Below are 25,154 nucleotides of genomic sequence, written 5' to 3'. Positions count from 1 at the left end.
CACTCCATTCCTAAGCACCGGAGTGCAGCTTTGGTGCAGCTTCCGGATTCTTAGGATGCATGCATCATTTAAACAGCATACCCCCAAAGAGACCCGAAGCAGCTTTATTTTGGCAGTCTGTAACAGGCCATAGTTTGGTGCCAGAAATTGTTGATACTTTAACAGACTTCTTGTCTCTGGAGAAGGAACTGAACAAAATGTTTGCTGCCAATAACTTCTAAGAAACTGCATTTATATGATATGTTTTAATATAATGTTTGTATGATATGCTGGAATATAAATGTTTCTAACTGGATGTAAGGTAATTTTTCTAAACATTTTATTACTTTATGCTGGCTGTATGCTGTAATAAATTCATTCATTCATTCATTCATTCATTCATTCATTCAAAGAAACCATGAAATCAAGAGTCAACAAAAGGACAGTACTTTGACCACAGAATTTACTGGTGTGTGTGTGTGTAATATATATATATATATATATATGAGAGAATCTATTGGAATCTTGTGTGTGAGTGATATATATATATATATATATATATATATATATATATGAGAGATAAGCCATCTGATCTTTATTGTTTATTGCTGTGTGCCTTCAAGTCATTTCTGACCTATGGTGTTCATGGGGTTTTCTTGGCAAGTTTCTAAGGATAAAAGAGTGTGACTTGCCCAAGGCCACTCAGTGGATTTACATGGCTGAACTAGGATTCAAACCCTGGCCTGCAGAATCATAGTTTAATGCTCAAGCCATTATACCACACTGGCTCTTTTTAAAATTTATTCATTCCATACAGAAAAACAGCTGAGGATGTGGGGTAGGGGAATAATAATGAAGTCAGTGCCCCCTACCCCCACCTAAAGTAACTAGGTGGGAAGAAGAACATATATTTGATCTTTCTTCTCAGATGTTGTAATACCACTCTGGAATGCAGTTTATAGGCTTCTCCTCCCAGATGGTCTTCAGCCGCTTTGCCCAAGATGACAGCATTTGCTTTCTCTCCTCCAAGGCCACATATTCTGGTGCAAAGCATATCTGAGGAGCCAGGACACTGAGGCCACAGAAATGCAATATCCCATGCTGGACTCACAAGAAAAAGGGAGAGGAAGAGGGACAGAAAGGCATAACAAATGACTTTAGTGCTTAAGTCACTAACAAGCATTAAAAAATAGTGAGCTGAAGGGAGTAGCAGCTTTTTATAGGAGCCAGAAAGAATGGTTAGTTTGAAGAAATACATACAAAGGATTCAACCTGGACTATCAAGTGCAAAAAAGCAGGAATTACAACTGTGCTCCCAATAGCTGTGAAATAGCGTCAGGTATAGCTTCTGCATGAAGGACAGACTATATGAGTTCTTAGGCTTTGTTGCTGTTGTTAAATATCATCAAGTTAATTTTGACTTATAGCAATCTTCGGAATAAGAAACCTTTTGAATATTTATTCATCAGTATTTGTTCCCCAGTTTTTAGTGAGATCCCCTTTAGTAGCATTGTTGTTATTATTGTTGTTCTGTACCTTCAAGTCATTTCTGACTTAAGGCAACCTGAAGGTATACCTATCACAGGGGTTTTTTTTTGGGGGGGGGGAATTCAGAGTGGGCTTGCTATGGCCTCTGAGGTTGAGAGTGTCTGACTTGCCCAAGGTCACCCAGAGGGTTTTCATGGTGGAATGGGGATTTGAACCCTGGTCTTGATAGTCTTTTCACAGTCAAACACTCAAACCATTACACTATGCTGGCTCTTTTTTAGAAGCTTACCTAAAGCCAAACATCCAGTGAAAACAAAACAACACAATGAAGACAGCAAGACAGAAGTGCTAAGACCAAGACATTAAGGACTTTATCACATGAGGAAAATTGGGGGGAAATTGAGGATTTAAACACTGATTATCCCGTGAAAATTGCACGGTCGCGATTAAGGTTTTTACACACATCGCAATTAAAGAGTCATTATCAAAGGAATAACCAGAAAATAAATAGGCAATAAACAGTAACAAATCATTCATGGGATTTCCCCATGATTGATTTGTTGCTGTTTACTGCCTGGTTATTCCCAGGATAATGGCTCTTTAATTGCAATGTCGTGTGAAAATCTTAATTGCAATTGCGGGATTTTCATGGGATAATCACTTTTTAAACCTCCAATTTTCCCTGTGCGATAAAGTCCTATGACTGCTCCTTTCCTCCCAAATGTGTAAGTATAGGTGTATGATGTCCTGCTATACCACTGTGGCCAGGAAAGCCAGGGAACCATTCAACTGTCTTTGCACACCCACTGCAAAGGTATCATGCAAAGAGGCACTTGCTAGCTCCTTGCATAAACATGACTCTAGAACAGTGATTCCCAAATTGGATGGTATACCCCTCCTGGGGGCAGTGGAAGGATCCAGGGGGGCAGCAAACAAGGAGCCTCTTGTCCACACTGGTGTTTGTCAGTGGGGTGCGGACCACATCAGGTGACACCATAAAGGGTGGTGGTGGTGACAGCACTGCTCCTCAAACAACTGCATTTTGACAGACATTTCTTTAAAATGCTGAAGAGATGGTATGAGTTAGATGAGGCTCAGTGGAAGGAGGAAGGAGAGGTCTGTTTTTAAAAAAAATATTCAAATTTCAAATGTCAAAATTTTAATTTAAAAAAATTAAAAAATTAATCTTTTAAATTTTTATTTAAAAACATCACATTTAACCAATTTTTAACTTTAACCATGTGAAACTTTGTATGTGTAAATACATATGCATATGATATTGTAATTTAAAGGTATATAGTCAGCCCTCCATGCTATCCATGGTTTTTTTTATCAACTGATTCAACAATCCATGGATTGAAAATATTCCCAAAATATGTAACTTGCCATTTTATTTAAGGGACACCATTTTACTATGCCACTGTATGTAATGAGATTTGAGCAGCTATGGATTTTGGTGTTCATGGGGGTCCTGGAACCCAAAGGGCCCACTGTAATTTTAACTGTGCTAGTTGTTTATGTCATAACTATTACTATTATAGCCAGTGATATATAGGAATTACAATTGATGAGTAATGTTATTACAAGAAACATTACTTAGGATTCTGTATGGGGTGGGATGGGGGGAGGTTAATGTGTGTGTGTATGTGTGACACCATGAGTTACAGCACCAGGTGATGCCAAACCTAGAGACTGCACTGGCCTTTGCTGCAAGGCTGGCACAGGTGAGAAGCTTCCTGGTCACTGCTCAGCCAGCTGCTTGGTTGCTGCTACCAAGGTGACTGAGTGCAAAGGGAGCAGCAACCAAGATGGTTGCTTTGAATTTGCAGTAGAAAAAGTGAAGGTCTGAGTGTAGGGGGCAGTGTTCATCTCTATTACTCTATTACTAAGCTGAGCCAGTATTGTCAGAGATGTTTCCATGGTCATGTGGACAGAAATATACATGGGAGGGAGACACTAGGATTGCCACCTGAAAAGAAAGGGGGCAGTAGACTGAAAAAGTTTGGGGACCACTGCTCTAGAAGATCTGTCTATACAGGATGATGAAAAGTACCTCTTCATCAATGGAGAAGGAAGCTTGCTGTCAAACTTCTGGGGGTCCCTCAGGGCCACAAAACTGGCCCTGTGGAGTCATGCACAACTCACAAGCTGCACTTTGTCCACCCATTATCTAGATGTTTGGGGTGTTGGATACTTACCTTTGACCGTACTATCAAAGAGATACAGTCTAAAGAACTGGAGGACCAAAGGTTGAGAACCTCTGGACTACCCTCCGAGTGAACAGGCACGATGGTCCTTGACATAGTGGCTGGTCCACTCTAACTAGGATTGCTTTGCAACAATGCAAACCTACACATGCCCTTTCAGGAACAAGCCCTACTGGAGCTTGCTCATGTAAAAGTGTGTAGGATGAAAGCTATTCAGTCAAACGTAGCTCATCCCAAAAGCCAGACAATGCAAAAGTCTTCACAGCCTGCCTGAAGCTCAGAAAAGAAAGAGAGTGCCAGTTGAACCCATCTAGGAGGGGAGTCCTACAGTCTAGGTGCTACAGATGAGATTATTGTGCTGAGGTTCTTCATCCCAGTTTTAGCCCCTTGCTGATTGCTAAAACAATGGTTTTAGAGCAGGCATTCTTCAAGTAAGGACCAGGCAGGCATGTTGAAAAATCCCAATACACTCTGAAGGGTTTTGTTTCTCCCTTCCAAATATCAATATGCAGAACAGGGCATTTAGTATTGTTGGATACCATCTAACTGTACAATTCTTGGTGACAAGATGGAAAATCATTTTCCCCCTCTGTCTTCTTTGGAAAGTCCATCTGCCATGCGCTGGTAAATGGTGACATACCCAACACAAAGGGATGCTGACCTTTGGTATGTTAAACTAACCTTTGAAATGTTGGCTGAACAATGACTGCTAAATAATAGTTTTCAGACACTGAGTAAATGTTTGTTACACATTTGTTACAATCAGACTTGGCTTCACACAACAGCCTTGTAATACAGGACAGTATTGCTACTGGGTAGCTCAATCTCTGCTAAGACAATCTACATCTATGACAAGATAATTCTTTTTTTTCCTTTTTTTTTTGGAAAGAGAGAGGTCACCATCTCAGATGGTAGAAGCATCGGTGGAAAACCCCAGCAGGTCCTCTTGAACAGCATGGCTGTTCTCCAATGTTGGAGGATAAAGTTATATGTTCCACACAGGTCCAAAACACACTACAAAAATAATCCAGTTTGAGACCGCTTTAACTGCCCTGGCCCAGTGCTAGGGAATTCTGGGAATTGTAGTTTACTGTGGAATCAGAGCTCTCTGACAAAGCTAAATGTTTCACAAAACTACAGTTCCTAGGATTCTCTAGCATTGCACCAGGGCAGTTTAAGCAGTCTCAACTTGGATTACTTCTGCAATGTTTTGGACCACAGCCTACTTTGCTGTACCACAGCAAACCAGCTCTCAGACTTTGATCCTTCCTTTCCTGGAGTTCAGCTCTTAGAATTCATTACCACTGAGCATTCTGGATGGTGCTTCTGGGTGCTGAAGTCCAAAATATCTAGAGAACCAAATGTTGAGAACCACTCACTGCTCTGAACAGCTTCAACTCAGGCATTAAGGACCTTCTCCCTTTGTCAGTGTTAAAAGAAGGGGCAATTCCCATGCTGGCTAGCACTGGGGCCCATGCAAAGGGGTATTTTCCCTTGAGACAGCAAAATATCTTGGGCAGCTCTGATCTATGCATAGCAGTCAAAGTCAGCCAAGAGCCACGACAGAGGAGGTAGACTTATTACCTGCATGGGCCACAGAACCCAACGAATATCACCACTGAGTCCTTCTTTTGAATACATTCCTTGATCTCCTCCAGTGGTAAATGAAAGCAAGGCTTTTTTATTCTGGAATGGAAAGGGGGGGAATGCTTCTGTAATTCTATTTAAATTTAAAAAATCATCACTTAAAAACAATCTAAAATCAGAATGCTCTTGGTGCTTTATGCTGGCAGAGACCACAAAAAGCCCAGCCATGGGGTATACATTGTCCAAAAAAGTTTCTGAGCTCCATGCTGTATGCAAATCACTTAAGATAGACTTCCCCAGAAGTGGAATGATCCCCTAGGAGGCCTTGTCTCTTGTGTTTAACAATTTGATTTTACAGGCATGCTTAAATGCAGATTTTGTAGCTGATCTCTGTGCCAGGGCACATATATAAACCCAATCTTTAAAAATGATCTTGCATTAAGATGGTGCATTAAGAAAGCGCTTTGGATCCACTAACACTTGCGCCGACCTGGCCACATACTAGGGTTGCGCGGGGGTGGAGCAACTGCATGCCCCACAACCCTAATATGTGGTGGCGGCGGCATAATAATGGTGGTGCCCTGTATACATGGATGCCACCATTGTTACGCAAGTGCCGCATGGCGCTTACATTACACCAACCCTGCAGCTTTCAAAGAATCTGGATTGGCAGCTGCAGCTTCCCTCCAGAGGAAAAGCAGGCGCTGGCAGGTCACCATTTTTCAGCAGTCTGTACTGCACCCTTGTTCCAGTAGGGCTTACCTGGAGCTTGGGGAGAAATAATTTGGACTTAGCAGTCAGAATCCCTCCCTTAGAACAGTTACTTGCTGGATTCTGGCAGTCATTCTCTAAAAAATGCCTTTTTCACTCTTGGGTGAGAGTGCAGGAATGACAACCTCTATGTGGAATATTAGAGGACAGAGCCAGGCAAAATTATCCACATGTATAACTGATCTTGTAGACCAGGTAAACATACCTTAGTAAACCAGAATCAAAACACTTTGGGAAATCGTGAGCAAATCCTTGGATGAAAACTCTGTCCATCCAACCTTTCATGATTGCTGGCATGCTGAACCAATATAAAGGAAACTAGATAAAAAAAAGAAAGGAAGAATATTGTTGGCTTTAAGGAAGCACCAGCTTCCTTCTCAGAAATAGCAACAGAGAATTTCACAAATCAAAAGTACATTTTGTCAGCCAAGTACCATGTCTCCTGGACTCCTTTGACACACAGCACAGTGGATGGCAAAGCCTCTTGTTGATTTCAGATGGCAGAGACTAATTTCTGCACAACCACAAGCTTCTTCATCTGAGAGCAGCCAACTGTAAATTTATGTATGAAATTGGATGCATTGTAAGAACCCTTCTGAGTCAGACCAAAGGCCCATACAGTATAGCAATGACTTCTCACAGTGGCCAATAAGCAAGATACCCTTCTACTCATGTTCTCAAGCAACTGATATACAGAAGCATACTTTCTCCAATAATAGTTATAATAACAGCCATCATGACAACAATGACTACAGAATTTGGAAATAATAAATTACTAGTTAGTCACAACTCATTCTTTTTCCCCAGTGGTGGCGGTATCTCTTGAACACTAAAAAAGGTCACTTTTTGCACCTATATACCTAAGTGAAAGTGGAGAATGTCACTCATTCTCTCAGTATTTCTGCAACTGCTCCCAATTTATGCAATGGCTTGCTGGACGAGATCTGTCACATTAACAATGTAGAGAGCTTTAAAAAGCCATTAAGATGGATCTCTTCCGGAAGGCCTTCCTGGAATAAAATACTCGGCCACGGACAAGACTTCCCATCTAGTGACTTTGCCCATAATGATTTTTTTTTTGAATTAGTTGATTTTTAATCTTATACTGTTTAATCTTGTTTTAAGGGGGGTACTGTGTATATATGGTTGTATTTTAACTTGCTGTATGCCACTTTGATTGCTTGGCAAAAAGCGGGATAGAAATTTAAAAATTGTTATTATTTATTATTATTATTTGTGGACAATGGAAAGTTCCTTGATAAGACTGCCTAATGAAGTGATTGTGATTGTGTAGTCTACAACCCACTGAGTGTTTACTGCTGAACTACCAGGTATGTATCTGAACTGACATGGTGTAGGGCATGTGTGGCCCATCAGATGTTGTTGTTTAGCCAATGGTGAGGGATCAAGAAAATTGCAGTCCAGCATTTGGGAAGGTGCATGCTCCCCATCCCTGATCTAGGCTGAAAACAGAATTTCTCCCACGGGTTGTTTTAAAAATAATGACCTGAAAAATCAACAAGTCAGCTTCTTTCACTTTCCTCTGCTCTTCAATCAGATCTTCAGACAGGCACCCATTTTTGCAAGCCTCCCATGCCTCAACTCCATAATTAAACTGTTCTGGGTTGTAGAGATCGCCTGTGAAGAAAAGTAACTGACAGTCTTCAAGCAAGAAGCACTACATGCATAACAATTAGCAAGTTCCAGTCTACCAACAGAGCCTTGAATCAGGATGATGGCCTCTTATCCCATTGCATGCATTAATTTATTTGTTTGGTTCTCAACAATAGTCTGGTGAACGGCTAATGTTCATAGAATCATAAAGTTGGAAGAGATCACATAATGTAATAGTGGATCCTTGTTATACGCTGGGGTTTGGTTCCAAGATCCCCCGTGTATAACAAAATCCGTGTATGCTCAAGTCCCATTAAGTATAATGACATAGCAAAATGGTGTCCCTAATAAAAAATGGAACATCAAGGTAAATTTATACTTTTTTGGAACATTTTCAAACCGTGTATGCTTAAATCTGTGTATAAAAAATCAGTGTATAAGAAGGGCCGACTGTAATGTATTTGTCAGTCTGCCTTTTTCCTGCATTTGATTTTCCTCTGACCTCTACAATCTCACTTTAAATAATGTGTACTATATGTAGACCTGAAATCTGGAACATCTTGTGTATGACAAAGGAGGTTACAGTCTGTAAATGTATGACAAATTTGTCAGTCATTAAGATGTCACAGCATTCCTTCCTTTAGCATCCATGGTGATTATCTAGTTGTTTTTTTTAAATTGGACAGTTGTGTGTCAGTTTTGAGGTGAAGGAAATTAAGACTATTTCCCAGAGGGGAAAAGGATACCAAATATATTAGACCATGGGCTGTTTGAGGTCACAATTCAAATGAAATGGACACAATTCAAATGAAATGTTTCCCCCCCTTAATGTCAGCCCAATGGACAAATGAAGGGGATAGTTTAAATGTAAATTAAATGTAAAAGCCCCGGATTCATAAGTATCGAGTTAAGTGGGTTTTTTGTGAGCCCCACAGAAAACTGCACCAAGTGCACTTGGTGCAAATATGAATGACCTGGAAATAACCCAGTTTCCACATCAGGTTATGGCAAATATGTGCCACCATAAAATTACTAGCCTTTTAAATGTCTGAGAATTCTTTGAGTTACTACTTTTTAAATGGTGAGTTTAAATAAAAAGGCTTTAAGAACCATACATCAAAAGTAATTTAAGAAGTACAGAATAAAGGTGAATAAGTTTCTGAGGTTCTGTAACAAGTTATCTTTTCTAGTAACTCTTATAGGACTTTTTAAAGAATTATTTGAAGATGAATTTTTCAAATTTTATGCTGTTCTTTTGTTAATCCTAAGCATTTTTTCCCAATAAGAAGAGCAATAAAAAGATGTGGAAAAGGTATGATTAAAAACAGCAACAACCTATTTTCCTTTAACACTGTCTTGTCGGGAAACCCTTTCCGTTTTCTACTTGCCCAGCCAAGCCAAAAAGCAAGACAAGTCAGGTATCTGCAGTAAAAAATAGCGTTATTCTATTGCACAGGGAATAGGCTGCCAGGCATCTTAGGATGCAAAAGCAAGCAGCACCTAATTCAGAGTGTGGTTACATTTGATACCTTTACTGATAACACATTCATTAGTCATTCCCATATGTGGTAGCACTGTATTATTCTACAGGTCACTATGGCCAATACACATTCCAAGCAAACTTTAGCCAAAGGTTAAATCAACAATGTATATGTGACTGAAGACACAACAGTCATTCACACTTACGTTTACGTACCGAGATTTGGGAAGATTCAATGATGGAATACTGAATCAAAGTTCCCACTATGTTTACAACGATTGAATCTCTCATTGGCAATTCAATCCTTTTGACATTCACATCACGTATTGATTTAAAATGGAGCCTCCATTTTGAATGAGTTTGATCATTCTCAGATTTTTAAAAATGTCAATCAAATGATGTGCATTTTTGCTATACTACTTACGTCAGTATTTAAAGGTACTTTCATACTGATAGAGAATAGCAGCAATGCAAATACAATGGTGCGCATAAGCCTTCAAATTTCATTTAAAAAACAAGTCCACCATCTCATCATGTTCTGAAGAGAACTCCCTCCCTAGCGTTTGTGAGCTCTGAGAATCAGCCATCAGTACAGATAAAGGGAGTAATTCACCTGCAGAAGCAAGACGGCGCTTTAAAGGGACCATTTTCCGAAGCATGGGAAATTTGAATCTACTGCATTTATGGAGCCAGTTTCTCCACCCCCACAACCAAATACTGAGAGGAAAAAACAATGACATTTTGCCAGCAGGGCAAGACCAGTGGGATACGTATGTTCTGCCTCTCTGCACATAACACCTTCCTTCCTGAGTGCTCTGAGTGGAACTGAGAGTGCGTTCTCATTTGTGGTTCTTTTTAAAAGACACAATAAAAGTGCTGGATTCAAAACTACCATGCTAAGTGGGGGTTTTGCCAGCCTCCCAGAAAACTGCACTGAGTGCACTTGGTGCAAATATAAATTACCTGGAAATAACCCGGTTTCCACACAGGGTTAGTTCGTTGTGTGAATGAGCCCACAGTGTGAAGCAGTGTGTGCGAGCTATCTTTTTAGAGCTGAATTTCTACTCATCAGTTGTGATGAGTAACAGCAACAAATTATCCTATAAAGATTGAAATAAAGTAAGAGGCACAAACTAATTTTAAGAACTAGCTTTTGATGGTCTGATCTCCAAAGCATAGTCTTTACTCACCTACTATGTCCGTTCTTGTTGTTCTCGGCTCAAACTGCATATCATACAGATCAGAAACAGTGACATCGGAACCCTGCTTGCTCAGTTCCTCCACTGCAATGGCTTTTAAGGACCCATTCAGAGATTTGGGCTCTTGGTGTGCATAGACAATTAATACTTTTTTCCCTGAAAAAAAAAAATTGATGGGGAACAAAAGTGGTTGCTAGCAGTGGCAAAAGGAGAGGGTGTGTGTAATTTTCTGTAGGAAACTGTTACCAATCTGGAGAAACAACCTATTCTGGATTGCAGGATGATGTGTAGTTTTTTCTTGAAAAGTTTTACTCATAGATCACCTTTCAGTCAGTGGGTACAAGACAGTATTCACAGTTGTCCTCTCACCCATTTTATCCTCATAAGCACCTTGTGGGCTAGGCAACCCTCAGTGAGTCAGGGTGGATATTTGAGAATCTGCTAGACTTTGATCTCTGCCTTGACAACCTTAAAAAGAAAAGGCAACTTACCTGCCATTTATCCTTGAACTCTTTGTCTCTGCAAAAACAAAACAGCAGGTTAATCTCCGCTTCAAAAGAACTCGGCAAGAGTATTGGGGAAAAACAATAACACACCCCTGCACAATGAATACTTTTCTTCTTCAGCTTAAGAATAAAAACATATTTTTAAAAATCTGAAACACATAAGCCCCCAAGTAATAAGAACTGATTGCACATTATGGGACAGGATTTTGTGCAGCCGTATAGGCAGTTTTATATCCACCTAGCCTCTGACAGCTTAGCTAATAGTGAGGCATTTTGGGGCCCAAAAATTCCAGAGGGTAAAGGTTTCCCAGGCTGTTTTCTCTGGCTCCATGTTATCCACATCTCCAAATAAAAGAGCAACAAAGTAAATTAAGAGGCCGAACAGACAGGCCAAAATAAAGCTGCTTTACGTCAATTTGGAGGTATGCTGTTTAAATGACACATGCATCTTAAGAGGCCAGAAGCTGCACTAAAGCTGCACTCCAGTTCGTAGGACTGGAGCATGGCTTTGGCGTGACTTCCAGCCTCTTAGGACACATGCATCATTTAAACAGCGTACCTCCAAAGTGACCCGAAGCAGCTTTATTTTGGCCTGTCTGTTTGGGCCCAAAGTAACAATACGCTGCCCTTTCATGAAACCTCAAGCTGTGAATCTGTGCAGCCCTCTCACTCTTTTCAGTGGGCTTATGATGCTTAGCCGACTATCACTACCTATAAGGCTAGCATACTAACAATATAATCCAATACTGGTTCCCTAGTCAGTCCCAGGGATTTACTCTCAGGGAAGTGTGCACAGGATCACAGCCACAAAGCATTCCTCTACAAGCCTACTCAGATATAAGCCTTGTGGTTCCACCCCTGTTCCACCCTTGATCCATGAATCTCTGCATCACATGCTGAGTAAACCCCACCAAATATCAGGTTTTCATATCTGCACACACACACAAACTTCCACACACATACATTCACACAAATACACAGACATACTGAAGCAATTAACAAATGGGATTGAAAAATATAACATAAGTAAAATGTTTTGGCTTCTGCCTTCTTTGGTTGCTAAAGATGAAACTGGGGGCATACAAAATGGGATCCAGGACAAACTTGGAAGAAGTGCTGATATATACACATGTACACACACGTATGTATATATATATATGATCATGATTCAATTCCCTGCTTGAGCATGAAAACCCATGGGGTGACCTTGAGCAAGCCACACTCAAGATGACAATGGCAAATCCCCTCTGAAGAAACTTGCCAAGAAAATCCTATGATAGGGTCACCATAAGTCAAAAATGACTTGGAGGCACACAAAAACAAATGCATACATACATGCTTGTATTGTGTGTGCGCGAGAGAACCTTTAGAGCAATTAGAGCAATAAGCCCTAGTAGGATTTCTAAGCATTTGCACAATACACTGGTGCCTCGGGTTACAAAATTAATTCGTTCCGCCATTCCTTTCGTAACCCGAAAATTTCGTAACCCGAAAAGGCTTTCCGTTAGCACTGGAAAGCCTATAGCTGCACTTTGCAGCATTTGAATTTCGCGCCGAAATGAATTTCGTAACCCGAAAAATATTTCGTAACCCGAAACAGTTTTTGCCAATCCAACTTTTTCGTATCCCGGAAATTTCGTAACCCGATCATTTCGTATCCCGAGGCACCAGTGTATAAGCCATATCCCAAAAATAAGGCATAGTGATAGGCCCAGCGTGGAATGAAAGGGGGCAAGAAGGGAGCTGAAAGATTGGGGCCAAAGGAAACAGAGTCGCAAGAAATTCAGGATGGATTTCTGGGTTTGGAGAGTTATGACGATGTTCCAGAAGAAGACGACTTACGGTAACTATTTTTGAATAAATGTAGATTGTACAGAGTCTGCCTTAGTTTGTATTTGGGTGGGAACTGCCAACAAATACCAGGTGCTGAAGGAACTGGCAAAACCACCTCTGAGTATTTCTTGAAATTAATGGGGTTCCCATAAATTGACAGGCAGCTTGAAGGAAGACACACACATAGAGGCACAATATATACATACATACATCACATGCACATAGTTCAGCCTTGGCCTATTACATGTCTTCATAAAAATCCAATGAAATTTCCCAATAGTAAACCTGCATATAGGATCCGGCTAGTTATAGGACATTTTTTGTTGTTGTGTCCCTTCAAGTCATTCTAGGCGATATTATGCCATCACATACTCAGGTTGCCCAGAGGTCCTCCTTTTGCAGGACATGCTCTCCATTTCATCCTCATCTTTCTGTTCAGGAGGTATTCTCAAATGTCCTCCATTTGGAGCATGACTATGAAGCATGAATTTATAGTAAGTATCTTTAAGTTTTCTTTCGGTCATGCCCTCCTTTTTTCTAGAACATCCTACGTTTTGCGATTCCTTGTCCTCCTGTTAAGGTTATGACATCTGGTCACCCTGCCTTGAAAATAAAAGTTTAAAATATAATAATAATAATGATGATGATGATGATGATGATGATGATACAAAAATAGAATAATATAATATTTATAAGTGTGTGTGTGTGTGTGTGTAGAAAAAAAGAAAGACAAAGAGAGAGAAATATATATACAGTCACCCTTCCTAACTCACAGATCTGAGATCTGTGACCTCAGTTATGCATGGGGGGGTGACCTCCGTTGTTTCTAATGACGCACGCGCCCAAGCCATGTACACGGGGAGTGCCCTATTCAAGCCTAAGAGGCCTCTCTCTACACCCACCCACCCATTTTATTATATGTTGTAGAATATATTATATATTTTAACATATATAATATGCCTATGAGGCTTGAATATGCGCTAGCTTCTATTTTTGCGGGGGTCTGGAACAGATCCCCCATGGAAATGGAGGGCCAACTGTATATAGAAAGAAAACCGTGTGTGTGTGTGTGTGTACACATACACAGTTTTCTTTCTTTCTCTCTCTATATATTTCTCTGTTTGCTTTTTCTATAAACGTATATAGTTTTCTTTCTTTAGTTTTGTATATATATATATATATATATATGTATGTATGTATCTTTTTTCATAGTTAGCTTTTTCTTTCTATCTCTCTCTCTCTCCACCTATCCACCCACTTTATTATATATTGTAGTATATATTATATATTTTAACATATATATGTGTGTGTATATAGGTGTGTTTATATATATATATATATATATATACACACACACAGAGAGAGAGAGAAAACTATGTAAAGAAAGCCATATATAAAGAAAACTAAAGAAAAAAACTATATATATATAGACAATTATGTGTAGATATATATATATATAGTGTATATATATATACACACACAGTTTTATATATATATATTTTTTTTTTCTTTAGTTTTCTTTCTATATTAGAAACTTTCTATATTAGAAAGAAAATTGTGTTTTCTATGTGTGTGTGTATATATATATACATATACACACACATTGTATATGTGTGTGTATATATATATACAGTATATATACTCTTTCTCTCTCGCTCTCTCCACACACACCCCGGATCCCTTTTCCTAAGCCTTTTCCACCCTTTTTCCAAAGCTTGGTGATACCTTCAGGCTTTCCCGCTCTTTCTCTGCCTTTTTGCAAGTCAGCCCCAGTAGATAGTTACCTGAAGCGATGATGATGCTGGCGAAGGAGGGAGGCAGCATCAGGGAGTCCTCTCAACAAGGCAAGAGCACCCCCTGCGGCTCCAGTCCTAACGCCTGGCCAGCAGGGAAAGGCTGCTCCTGACAACTCCTCCTCCTCGGGTGTTCCATGATCCATTGTGGACCAATGGGGGCCTGATGCCATTTAATGCCAATGATCCTCCCCCAAAGTCCATCCCTGGCACAGTACCAGCTGGTGCTGCTTCTTGGCCCCCCTCCAGCTCTCTTGCACTGAGCTCAACGTAACCCCTTAGAAGGGGGCAGATTTGGGTCAGAAAGAGGAGGAAAGCCTCTCTCTTCTTTTCTTCTCTCTTCCAGGAGTTTATCATCTTAAGTGACAGTGGGGCCAGATGTCCTAACCACTAAGGAGGACATAGGCCCTGCAAAATGTAGGTCATCCCGGAAAATGGGAGGACATGACCCAAGGGGGAAACTCAGCACACCCCTAAAAATATAAAATCCATCCTCCCCAGTCCTGCTCCTTCCAGGAGGAATTTCAAAATGTCCTCCTTGTGGAGCAAGGAGGACTGAGGAGCATGGGTTTTATATATCCAGGAGTGTGCTGAGTTTTTCTCTTGGGTCATGTCCTCCCATTTTGGGGGACATTCCTCCTGGAATTTCAAGTTTGAAATGTAGGACATGCCCTAGAAAAGGAGGTCACCCTGATCCATAGCGTGGTCCCCAAGCTGAGGCTTCTGGGAGCTGAAGTCCAAAATCTCTTAAAGGGCACAGTTTGGGGACCACTGCATTAGGCTCACCAATGACCATCATACAAAGCAGTAGGCACATTTTTAGGTTTCACAGGACTGTCTCCCCAGCTCCTTTTGGGGTTCAGTCTAGTGCAGGAGGAGAAAGAAATGTAAGTTGCACCAGGGGTGTAGTTATGGAGAATGGGAATGAAGGTAGTGCCTCCCCCCCACCCCCCCATGACATTTTCCTTCAGGACCCAAGCTTCTAGGATTGCAGTAAATTAGAATATATCAGTGGAGCATTTAGAAATCAGGTTTAAGCATCAAAAGAAATTGGAGCAGGGAAACTTTCCTAGGCTTGGGCAACTTTTAGTGGCCAGTTCTGCAGTGTTAGAAACTTGGGGACTGAAGGAAAGCATCATTTGTGGAGACACAATTCTTATTTTGGAGGGCAGTGGTCTCATTTGACACCCCTCCCCACACACAGCCACACTCCTCTGGGTTGCTTGTTGAAAAGGTCAGGGTAATGTGTGTGTGTGTGCAGTGCAGTTGCACATATTGAATGTGTTACAGCCTTAGGAAGGTGACACTGGAGAGTTAGGCTCTGAGCCTTCACACATGTTGTTGTTGGCCTTCAAGTTGAGTCTGACTTATGGTGACCCTAACCCCACCCTACCACAGGGTTTTCTTAGCAAGTTTCTTCAGAGGGGGTTTGCCATTACTGTCCTCTGAGCCTGAGAGAATGTAACTTGCCCAGGTCACCCAGTGGGTTTTCATGGCTGAGCCAGGCAGGATTCAAACCCTGATCTCCATAGTCCAACATTTACTGGAGAGTAAAGGCACCAGATCTCATTTGATTTGGGAAGTTAAGGAGGGTCATCCCTGGTTGGACCACTAACTGATACCATGAAGCAGATTCAAGTCTCTTCCTCTATCCCAGTGGTCTCCACACTGTGCCCTTTAAGAGATTTTGGACTTCAGCTCCTAGAAGCCTCAGCCATTTTGGCCAATAGTTTGGGATTCTGGGAGCTGAAGTCCAAAATCCCTTAAAGAGCACAGTTTGGGGACCATTGTTCTATCCCAACTGCCACTGCCCTGGCCTCAGATGCAGAGAAAAAGTTGAAAGGCATGAGTCCATCATGACTAGGCCCAGAAACAGATGAAAGGCCCTCCTTCCATCCTAACTGCCACTGCCCTGGCCTCAAATAGACAGAGGTAGAGGCAGGCACAGCTCCATCATGCCTCTCCCCAGAAGCAGATGGAAGGCTCTTCCTCCATCCCAACTGCCACTGCCCTGGACTTGGAGAGAGAGAAGAAGAGCCAGCCCCAGAAGCAGATGGAAGGCCCTTCCTCCATACCAAGGCCTTGGAAGGAAAGAAGAAGATAAATCTGCTGGACATAGTCTCCTCCCTGGATACCACCCCTTTTTCCTTTCATATCATTTTTAAATTTGATTTTAACCCTGAGGCCAGGGTTTTTTGTTCTTTTATTTGTAAAGCAGCATGTACAGTGACTGCTCTATATAAATAAATGATGATGATGATGATGATGATGATGATGATGATGATGATGATGAATAAAATATAACAGGTGTCATAAGCCATATTTCAGATGAAGGGACTGGCAAAACCACCTCTGGCTATTCCTTGCCTAAGAAAATCCCATGAAAATTACTGAGTCATTGTAGAATGACAGGAGATTTGAAACCATATACACTCAAGCTCTGAAAGCAAAATGAGCCATTCTTCTGACTAAAGCATGCATAGGTGCAGGTTAATAGGTTTGCTGTTCTCCTAAGCAGGGCTCATTCCACCAGAGTCCCCACAGCAAATAGTCTTGTATCTGAGAAGCAAGGGTAGCCTAAGGTATTTTGCTATCTGAGGCAACAGGGCAGATAGCACTCCTCTTTGTTGGATGTTCAGAAGCTAATTGAACCTGGAGTTAACACCTGCTTGAGCACTGACCATGGGTTATTTATTACTAATGAGGCAGAGGACTAGTTAAGGGGCTGAAGGCAGGTTGTGTGGCTAGTGTGGGGCATGTGCATTTCCCAGAGCTGGGTAGTTGCCTATCCATTCTTCACCATATCATTGTCATCGTTCGGCCTCTGAGGGAGAGAGTAGGCTGGCCCAGTTCCATCAGGGGCTAGCCTGAAGAAGAAGAGCCCTCCCTCCGGTCCATCTGCCTTGGTCCAGGCCTCAGAGGGAGAGAAGAATGCTGGACCTGATTCCCTCCCCCCATCTCCATTCCCTTCTCCTTTTGTGTCGTGTCTTTTAGATTGTAAGCCTGTGGGCAGGGAACTGTCTGTTATCCCCTCTATTGTAAACCGCTCGGATTCCCAGTGATTGGGCGGTATATAAATAAAACCTATTATTATTATTATTATTATTATTATTATTATTATTATTATTATTATTATTGTGGCAAAACTGAAATGAGATGTTTGCCAGTGTACATTCTTCTTTGATTCTGACACTTGTTTCTATTTTTGAAGGTAGAATTAAAGTCAGATCCACTTTAACCTGCACTGCTGTATTAATAATAAATAACAAATTTACCCCCCCCCCCCCCTCTTTCCCATTAAACATTTAAAGATTGTATCAAGTGCTGCCATCAGATCAATAAAGACAACAGTGTTTGCTTCATATTGTGAACATATTTTGGTCATGATGTACTGTGCTTTCAGATGGTTGCTGACATACGACAACCTTAACATGACTCTATCATGGGGTTTTCTTGGCTTGATTTGTTCAGAGGGGGTTTGCCATTGCTTTCCTGTAAAATCATTTCTGAGTTACAGCGACCCTATCATGGAGTGTTGTTGGCACAATTTGTTCAGAGGAGATTTGCCATTGCTTTCTCCTGAGACTGAGAGCATGTGATGTACCCAAGATCACTCGGTGGGTTTTATGGCTGAATGGGGAATCCAGAGTTGTAGCCCAATGCTCAAACCACACTGGCCCTCACTACGAACATTTCAAACATTACTTTTGGAAGGTACTTTGTGATGCTACTCAGTGCTGCACAAAAGGGACTTATGGTTAGCGTTGTGGCATCTTCAAAGTAGCATTATTTTCTCTAAAATCATTGTGTTAAAATGTTAGCACTGCCAGACTGAAAACTAGAATTGGCTCTTGTACTGCAATAGTAGAAGTGGAAATTTCACCAGGTGTTGCTTATCCCATAACAAGGTAGCAAGCAACACTTGCTGAAATTCCTTCTTTTACACAATCATTAAGGCACAAGAGCACTCCCCAATTTTAATTCTGTCAGATACATAATATATAAAATGGCCAGAATAGATGGGGTTTTTGTGTTCTCTATTTAACATTTAAACACACTGCTCAGACCAATGTGGAACTCTATCTGAGGCTTCCAATGCTGAAATTTCTGTTATTTTTACTAAGTGATGCAAGGCTGTAACCTCAATAAACCCTGCAGGACATATGAGCCCTCCTAACTACACTTCCCATAGTTGCAAGAACATCATTCCCTGAGTTTGTATGACATGCAAGCAAAGCAAGAATAAGGCTGTGTTTTCAAGGCTACCCCTTCCTCTCATTGCTAGGTTCATTTTCAGAGTAGAATTCTGTCTTATTTTGAGGTATAGGGCACTGTTTTATTTGAACAGGATACTGCTAAATATAGAATTTTTATTGTGTTCTGTTTGGGACCAAACCATATTTTTCAGATATGCACAGTAGCCTGATAATGACGCATGCACAAAACATCCAATGATGATATACTAATGATACAGCAATGCGATTGGCTTTTGTATGCAGAATGTGGCTGCATTTTTGTTTTATTTTTATTTCATGGTTATAGCATAATTGTGTGACTGTGTGGAACTATAGCTTGCTATAGCGCTATGTTTCTGCTGTCTTCTAATAGTGTGATTGTTGTAAAATTGGCCCTAGTGTGATGATCTCCTCAGTCTACTTCTCTTCTGGAATCATCCCTACTGTTGTGTTAGATTTGTGATCTCCTGTGTAAATCATAATTTGTTAAATAGTGTGTGAGAGAGGGATCCAGCTAGGCCTCCAGTTCTTCTGCAACAATTGGTTTTTCACCTGCCACTTAACCAGCCCTAGAAAAAACTGTGTCAGTGCAAACTTACATAGCAACCTGATACTTTGAGGCAGTGGTGGAGAACATAAGGCCCTCCAGATGCTGTTGGAGAGCAGTTCCACAGGTCCTGTCCATCAGAGCAAATGGTGAGAAATTCTGGGAGTTCAGCAACTGTAGGTAGGGGCATATCTTTGCTATCACTTTGCTGTTGTTGTTATGTACTGTTGTCAAAACTCTAATTAGGGGAATTTTTAACTAGCTCAAAATTGAGAGGGGGCAGACTACGAGTGCCCTGTGAAATCGCTTCCCAATTTGTATACCAAGGGACCAAATAATTGTTAAGAAATGAAGCAGAGACAGGCTTCTTCTATGAAAGTCTAATTTTTATTAAAAGGGGAAAAACCACACAGCAACACAAGCACACACACACTCATTCAGGGCTCAGGAAATTAGGGAGGAGGTTTGAATAGATGGAGGCACAAGTAAGGGTGGATACTTACTCTAGAGGAGGCTTGCTTCCAGAGTCCAATTGGTATGTGATGGGGATGAGATACAGAGTTCAGAGGCACAGAATTTCCCCCTGAAATCCAGACTGGCACACTGTGGGGGAAAATCTAGGGGATTTTAAAGGCAGAATCTAGCCCTTGGCAAAAGGTGCATAATTGTTTGGCTGAAGCCTGGACAAAGGTGTTTGATTGCTTGGGTGACGTAAACAAAGGCTTGAGATTGTCTAGATGTGGCAATCTGGTCACAGACTCATCAAGTGAGAGATCTGAGACAAGCATTTGTTTGTTGGAGATGATGATAGTCCCATCAACAACTCTCAAACTACCTGTGGGGAATTTCTCAAGGTGTTGTTTTCCAGGGGTTTTGTGAGGCTGACCTCATCTGAATGCAATGCCTACATGACCCACTGTTTTGGGAATAATGGCAGATTGCAAAGCAGGGTCCATTTGAGGATCTGAGGAATACCATACACCAAAATTTTAGAAAAATGCAAACTTGGTAACAGTACCTTCAAGGTGACTCCAATGTACAGAAACCCTATCCTACAGTATAGTTGGCAAGATTTCAGAGGTTTGCTATTCCTTTCTATAAGGCTGAGAGAATGTGACTTGCCCAAGGTCACCCAGTGGGTTTGCATGCCTTAGTGGTTATTCAAACTCTGGGCTCCTAGAGTCCTAGTGATGGGGTGACACAACCACCCCATCACTTAGTTGCTGTGTGCCTTCAAGTCATTTCTGTCTTATGGTGACCAGAAGGAGACGCTCTGATGGAGTTTTCTGGGACTGAGAGTGTGTGTCACTCAATGGGTTTCAATGGCTGAGAGAGGAATCACATCCTGGTCTCTAGAATTGTAGTCAATTGAAACCATCACACAAAGCTCTCACTACTTTATCACAGACCACAACATATGTAATCAGTAAAATCAGTCATATATATATAAAATGCAGATGAAATCTGCTTGATAAATCTAAAACTGAAACAGTAGCTTTATTAACTAAAAGACAGTAACTTTATTAACTAATGGGGATGCAGTGGCTCAAGTAGTTAAGACGCTGACTGTTGACTGCAAGATCGGCAAGTTGGCAGTTCAAGGCTCGGGTGCTGCATGATGGGGTGAGCTCCTGTCACTAGCCCCAGCTTCTGCCAACCTAGCAGTTTGAAAGCAAGCAAATGCAAGTAGATAATTAGGTACTACTTCTCAGTGGGAAGGTAATAGCATTCGGTGGAGTCATACTAGCCACATGACCACCAAAGCAGTCCTTGGACAATGCTGGCCACAGCTCTGTTTCTTCGGCTTAGAAACAGAGATGAGCACCATCCCCTACAGTTGGTTATGACTAGACATTCATGTCAAGGGACTACCTTTACCTTTTAACTTTATTAACTAGGATCATAAGAACTTGTCAGCTGGGATTGTAAAAAATAGGCAGCCTAGACAGTTAGATCTACTTTAATACCAAAAGCCATCAGCCATCTTTTCAGGATCTAGGTCAAAGGATGGTACATTACTTGTTTGTCTGTCTGTCTGATAGATGATTTGTCTGGAATCTGTGAACTGTGTTACAAATTACAAAAATGATGCAGAAAGGCTCCTCTGATTATCCACGCAAACTTGCACTGGTGATAATTGGTGATGGATTTGTGGCTTCGCTGTTGGATGCAGTTTCAAGGAGGAATGTGGATATTTCCTTCTCATGACTCACATTTCAGGATGTAGTGCTGATTATTTCCCAAATCACTACATTTTTTGGTCACAAACAGCCATCATAGCTGCCATCAGCCTTCCCACTTGATCTCATGAGCATCCGGTGACTTTAAGCCACACAAATTAAATTATCTATGCACTGTACATCGGTGTGTAATTTCTGATGGTTTAAAAAGGTTATGCATTTCAGCTATCTGAAGGGGGGATTTGGGGACAACTAATAGAAGTTAACCTTTTTTTTCAGGGTCTCTGTATTCCTAATTCACAAGTGGATATGCCTGTAAGGTTTGTCCCATTTACTTACTGAACTCAACTGGTAAATGTGTATGTTACCCACAAGCATTTTTGGAATACAATGTTGTTGCCTTCTCTTCCTACATTGGAGACATTTCTGAAGCACTCTGATAACTCTATCTAGGCTTCTTTTTATCCTCTCCTTACATCTGCATCAGCTAACTCATAATCAAGATGTTTACTAGCTCTTATCTAATTAATGTACAGTTAGTGTACATATAATGGTTTATCTACTGTCTGAAATCTACTGATGTCTTTGCTTCTTGAGAACCTGCACTTCCTTAGTACAACTGCGCAGGAGTTTTACTTATCCATTTACATTCTAACGTATCTGGCATTCTTGCCAGATTGTCATGACTGTAGCCAGTTTTTGGCTGACACTCACACACTCACAGTTTTAACTGCCTACATTAGTTTTTATTCTATATTTTACCCTCTATAGGATATATTAAGTTAAATTCTGCTCTTCTGAAGTTATATGAGCAGGGCACAGAGTTTACAACTGAATAATCTGCTCTATAATAAACATGTGCCACAAATTTATGTCCTAATAATAATACAATTTTCTCCCTAACTCTTGCACCAAGAATTGTTATTTATGGCTTTGTTTAAATTAGTTATATCCTGCCCTCACTCTAAAGATCTCAGAGGGGTATACAACAGAAATAACTTGACTAATTTAAAACAGAGTAAACAAACAAAAAAGATTTTAAAAGGCTAAAAACACGCTGCACAATTTAAGGATTCAAAAAGACAGTTTTATGATTGTTAAAATAGTTTAAAACTCTGTACTGGTGATGGTTTGTGTAAAACTAACTAGGGCCCAAAGACTTTAGTCAATCACATTTTCACTTGGTGTCAGAATGAGAGCAACATCAACACCAAAAGAATTAGCTGTTTTTTGGGAAATTTCAAAGCTGTTGCTTTGTGACATTTTGAAGGAAAATACAGCACAGTACTAGAACTGAGTAAGCCATAAAATTTTGCATAGTGCCACCTAGTGGCTACAGAAAAGACATTCTTCTGAAAACACTGAACTTGTAAAATCAATCAATGAATACAACCATGGATTGCCAGTACTGCTGTAATAATACACAGACTCCCAGAAGAACACTCCAACTGTTGATTAGGGTCAGCTAACATTTTGCTCCAAGAAGCCCACAACTGGTACATGATGAGTTGTCCATCCTCTGTTCATCTCAGCATTGTTAAATTTTTTTGACTCATACCATACACAACATGCATACGTATTATTCCAGACAGAAATGCATGGTAAATACACATATAGCTGTCATGCAGAATACATGTGTGTGTGTGTGTGTACGTACATATACATACCTATTAAATTAATACAGCCAGCCTTCCCTAACCACACATACTGCACCCATAGATTCAACCACCCAGAGCTTGAAAATATTTTTTAACATTTCAAAAAACAAACCATGATCTTGCCATTTTATATATGGTAGGCCATTTTATATGTCATTGTATATAATGGGACTTAAGCATCCAAGGATTTTGTTATCCGCAAGGAGTCCTGGAACCAAACCAAATCTGGAACAAGCAAATTAACAATCTGTAAACCACTCTGAGAGCCTTCATGCCTAATGAGTGGGGTATAAAAACTCTAAATAATTAAAGAAAAGAAAAGAAATCCCAGCAGACACTATAGACCCACTGTACTATGCCACTCAAGTCTTGCACATTCAGAGCATGGGATCTTCGATTGACTCATGTCCAAAACACACTGCAGAAATCATCCAGTTTGAGACCTTTTTAACTGCACTGGCCCAGTGCTAGGGAATTCTGGGAGCTGTAGTTTATTGTGGTACCAGAGCTCTCTGACAGAGAAGGCTAAATGATTCACAAAATTACAGTTTCTAGAATGCCCTAGCATTAAGCCATGACAGTTAAAGTGGTCTCATACTGGATTATTTCTGCAGTGAGTTTTGGACCTCAATCCACCAGTAGTATGGCTCTGAGTATGCAAGACTTGAGTAGCACAGTTGATGACTGGAGCTCTTGGAGGTCCCTCATTTAAAGAACCACCATAAGCTGAAGTCAACTTTATGGCAAATAAAAACCACAGTTTTCCCTTCATGAATTGAATGAGGGTGGGCATGTCCTTCTCTGAATGGAAAGTGGTCAGGATAGAGCCCTATAGTGACAGTCAGTGGCTGGGAGCAGCAACAGAAGTGCCACTCTGCTGTTAAAGACACAGCTATGCTGGTGGAATGCCACTGTTATTAACGAAACTGCATTTAATATGCCAGACCCATTTTCTGTTGAGATTGCTGCTATCTGTCTTCAAGTGGACTCTGACTTAGGGCAACCCTATCATAGGTTTTTTTCCCCGTAGTAAAATTTGTTCAGGGGTTCGCCCCCACAGTGATGTAGGGACTGTACACACCAACCTTTCCACGGCGCAGAAAGGAGTTGCTTTTTGCGACTCTTTTTTGCACCATGGAAAGGCAAGATTGGGGCTGCAGCATATGGTTGCCACAGCCCTGATCTGGCACAAAGAGAGGCAGCTGCAGGCCACCCCTTAAAGTCACTTCAGTTACTCAGCTTGGACTTGAATTGGCAAATGACTCGACTTGACTTGCAACTTGTATATTTTTAGTGATGACCTTGCTGAGCTAACTTCATCCAGAAACAACAAGCACATTAGGCAATGGGTTTCAGGTGGGAGTTGGGGTCTGTCTGTTCAGCATCCTTTCCTCAGTGCACATTGGAGAAGTTTCCCTGTGGATTTTCAATACATTTCTCAAGAACTTCTTAGAGCGGAGCAGCACAATATGTTAGGCAATGGACATGAGGTGGAAAGATCCTTCTCAAACCTTTGAGGAGTTTACAAAATTTTAGAAGGCAATTGATTAGCTATATAATCAAAATATAATCAAAGCAAACAGTGGAGCCAGCAAGGCGTAGTGGTTTGAGTGTTGCACAGTTACTCAGGAGACCAGGGTTGTAAATACGGCTCTGCCATGGAAACCCACTACATGACTTAAGGCAAGTCACACTCTCTTAGCCTTAAAGGATGACAATGGCAAACTCTCTCTGAAGCAACATGCCAAACAAATCCCATGATAGGTTCACCTTAGGGTTACCATAAATCAGCAGTGACTTGAAGGCACACAACAACAACAAACAATCAAAAGAGATGCCCATGCATGTGTCATATGTAGCTAAGGAAAATTGGGGGTTTAAACAGTGATTATTCCATGAAAATTGCACAATTAAGAATTTCACACTATGTCACAATTAAAGATCCATTATCCTGGGAATAACCAGGCAATAAACAGCAACAAATCATTCACAGGAAAATCCTGTGAACGATTTGTTGCTGTTTATTGCCTGGTTATTCCCAGGATAATGACTCTTTAATCACAATGTGTGTGAAAAT

The 25,154-nt window shown here is 40.9% G+C and overlaps 1 protein-coding gene across 6 annotated transcripts; it reads right to left on the bottom strand.

Annotated features, from left to right (window-relative positions):
- Positions 1-772: 772 nt before the first annotated feature.
- NQO2 (N-ribosyldihydronicotinamide:quinone reductase 2) lies at positions 773-17,245 on the bottom strand. Of its 6 annotated transcripts, none has more exons than XM_042464854.1 (8): positions 14,390-14,441; positions 13,037-13,267; positions 10,817-10,844; positions 10,317-10,481; positions 7,540-7,670; positions 6,234-6,350; positions 5,259-5,360; positions 773-1,080 (listed from the first exon to the last, which is right to left on the bottom strand). In XM_042464854.1, the coding sequence occupies exons 3-8, from the start codon at positions 10,821-10,823 to the stop codon at positions 904-906; spliced, it is 699 nt and encodes a 232-aa protein (XP_042320788.1). In that variant the 5' UTR covers positions 10,824-10,844; positions 13,037-13,267; positions 14,390-14,441; the 3' UTR covers positions 773-903. The 6 variants fall into 6 exon arrangements, with proteins under 6 accessions (XP_042320788.1, XP_042320783.1, XP_042320785.1 ...); XM_042464849.1 differs by having other exon boundaries at positions 6,238-6,350; XM_042464851.1 differs by lacking the exons at positions 13,037-13,267; positions 14,390-14,441 and adding an exon at positions 17,139-17,245 and having other exon boundaries at positions 6,238-6,350.
- Positions 17,246-25,154: the final 7,909 nt, after the last annotated feature.

Source organism: Sceloporus undulatus, chromosome 4 (genome assembly GCF_019175285.1).
Source record: "Sceloporus undulatus isolate JIND9_A2432 ecotype Alabama chromosome 4, SceUnd_v1.1, whole genome shotgun sequence".
NCBI lineage: Eukaryota > Metazoa > Chordata > Lepidosauria > Squamata > Phrynosomatidae > Sceloporus > Sceloporus undulatus.
Note: the sequence above shows the minus strand (reverse complement) of the source record. Positions and strands in the feature narration are given on the sequence as shown.

Excerpts from the sequence above, each read along its gene's own strand:
- NQO2 (XM_042464854.1), bottom strand. Across the intron at positions 6,351-7,539 it reads CTGACTTGTTGATTTTTCAG|TTTCCTTTATATTGGTTCAG; the intron begins GTCATTATTTTT and ends TTTTTTATCTAG. Across the intron at positions 1,081-5,258 it reads GGGTTCTGTGGCCCATGCAG|CATGGGATATTGCATTTCTG; the intron begins GTAATAAGTCTA and ends TTGTGAGTCCAG.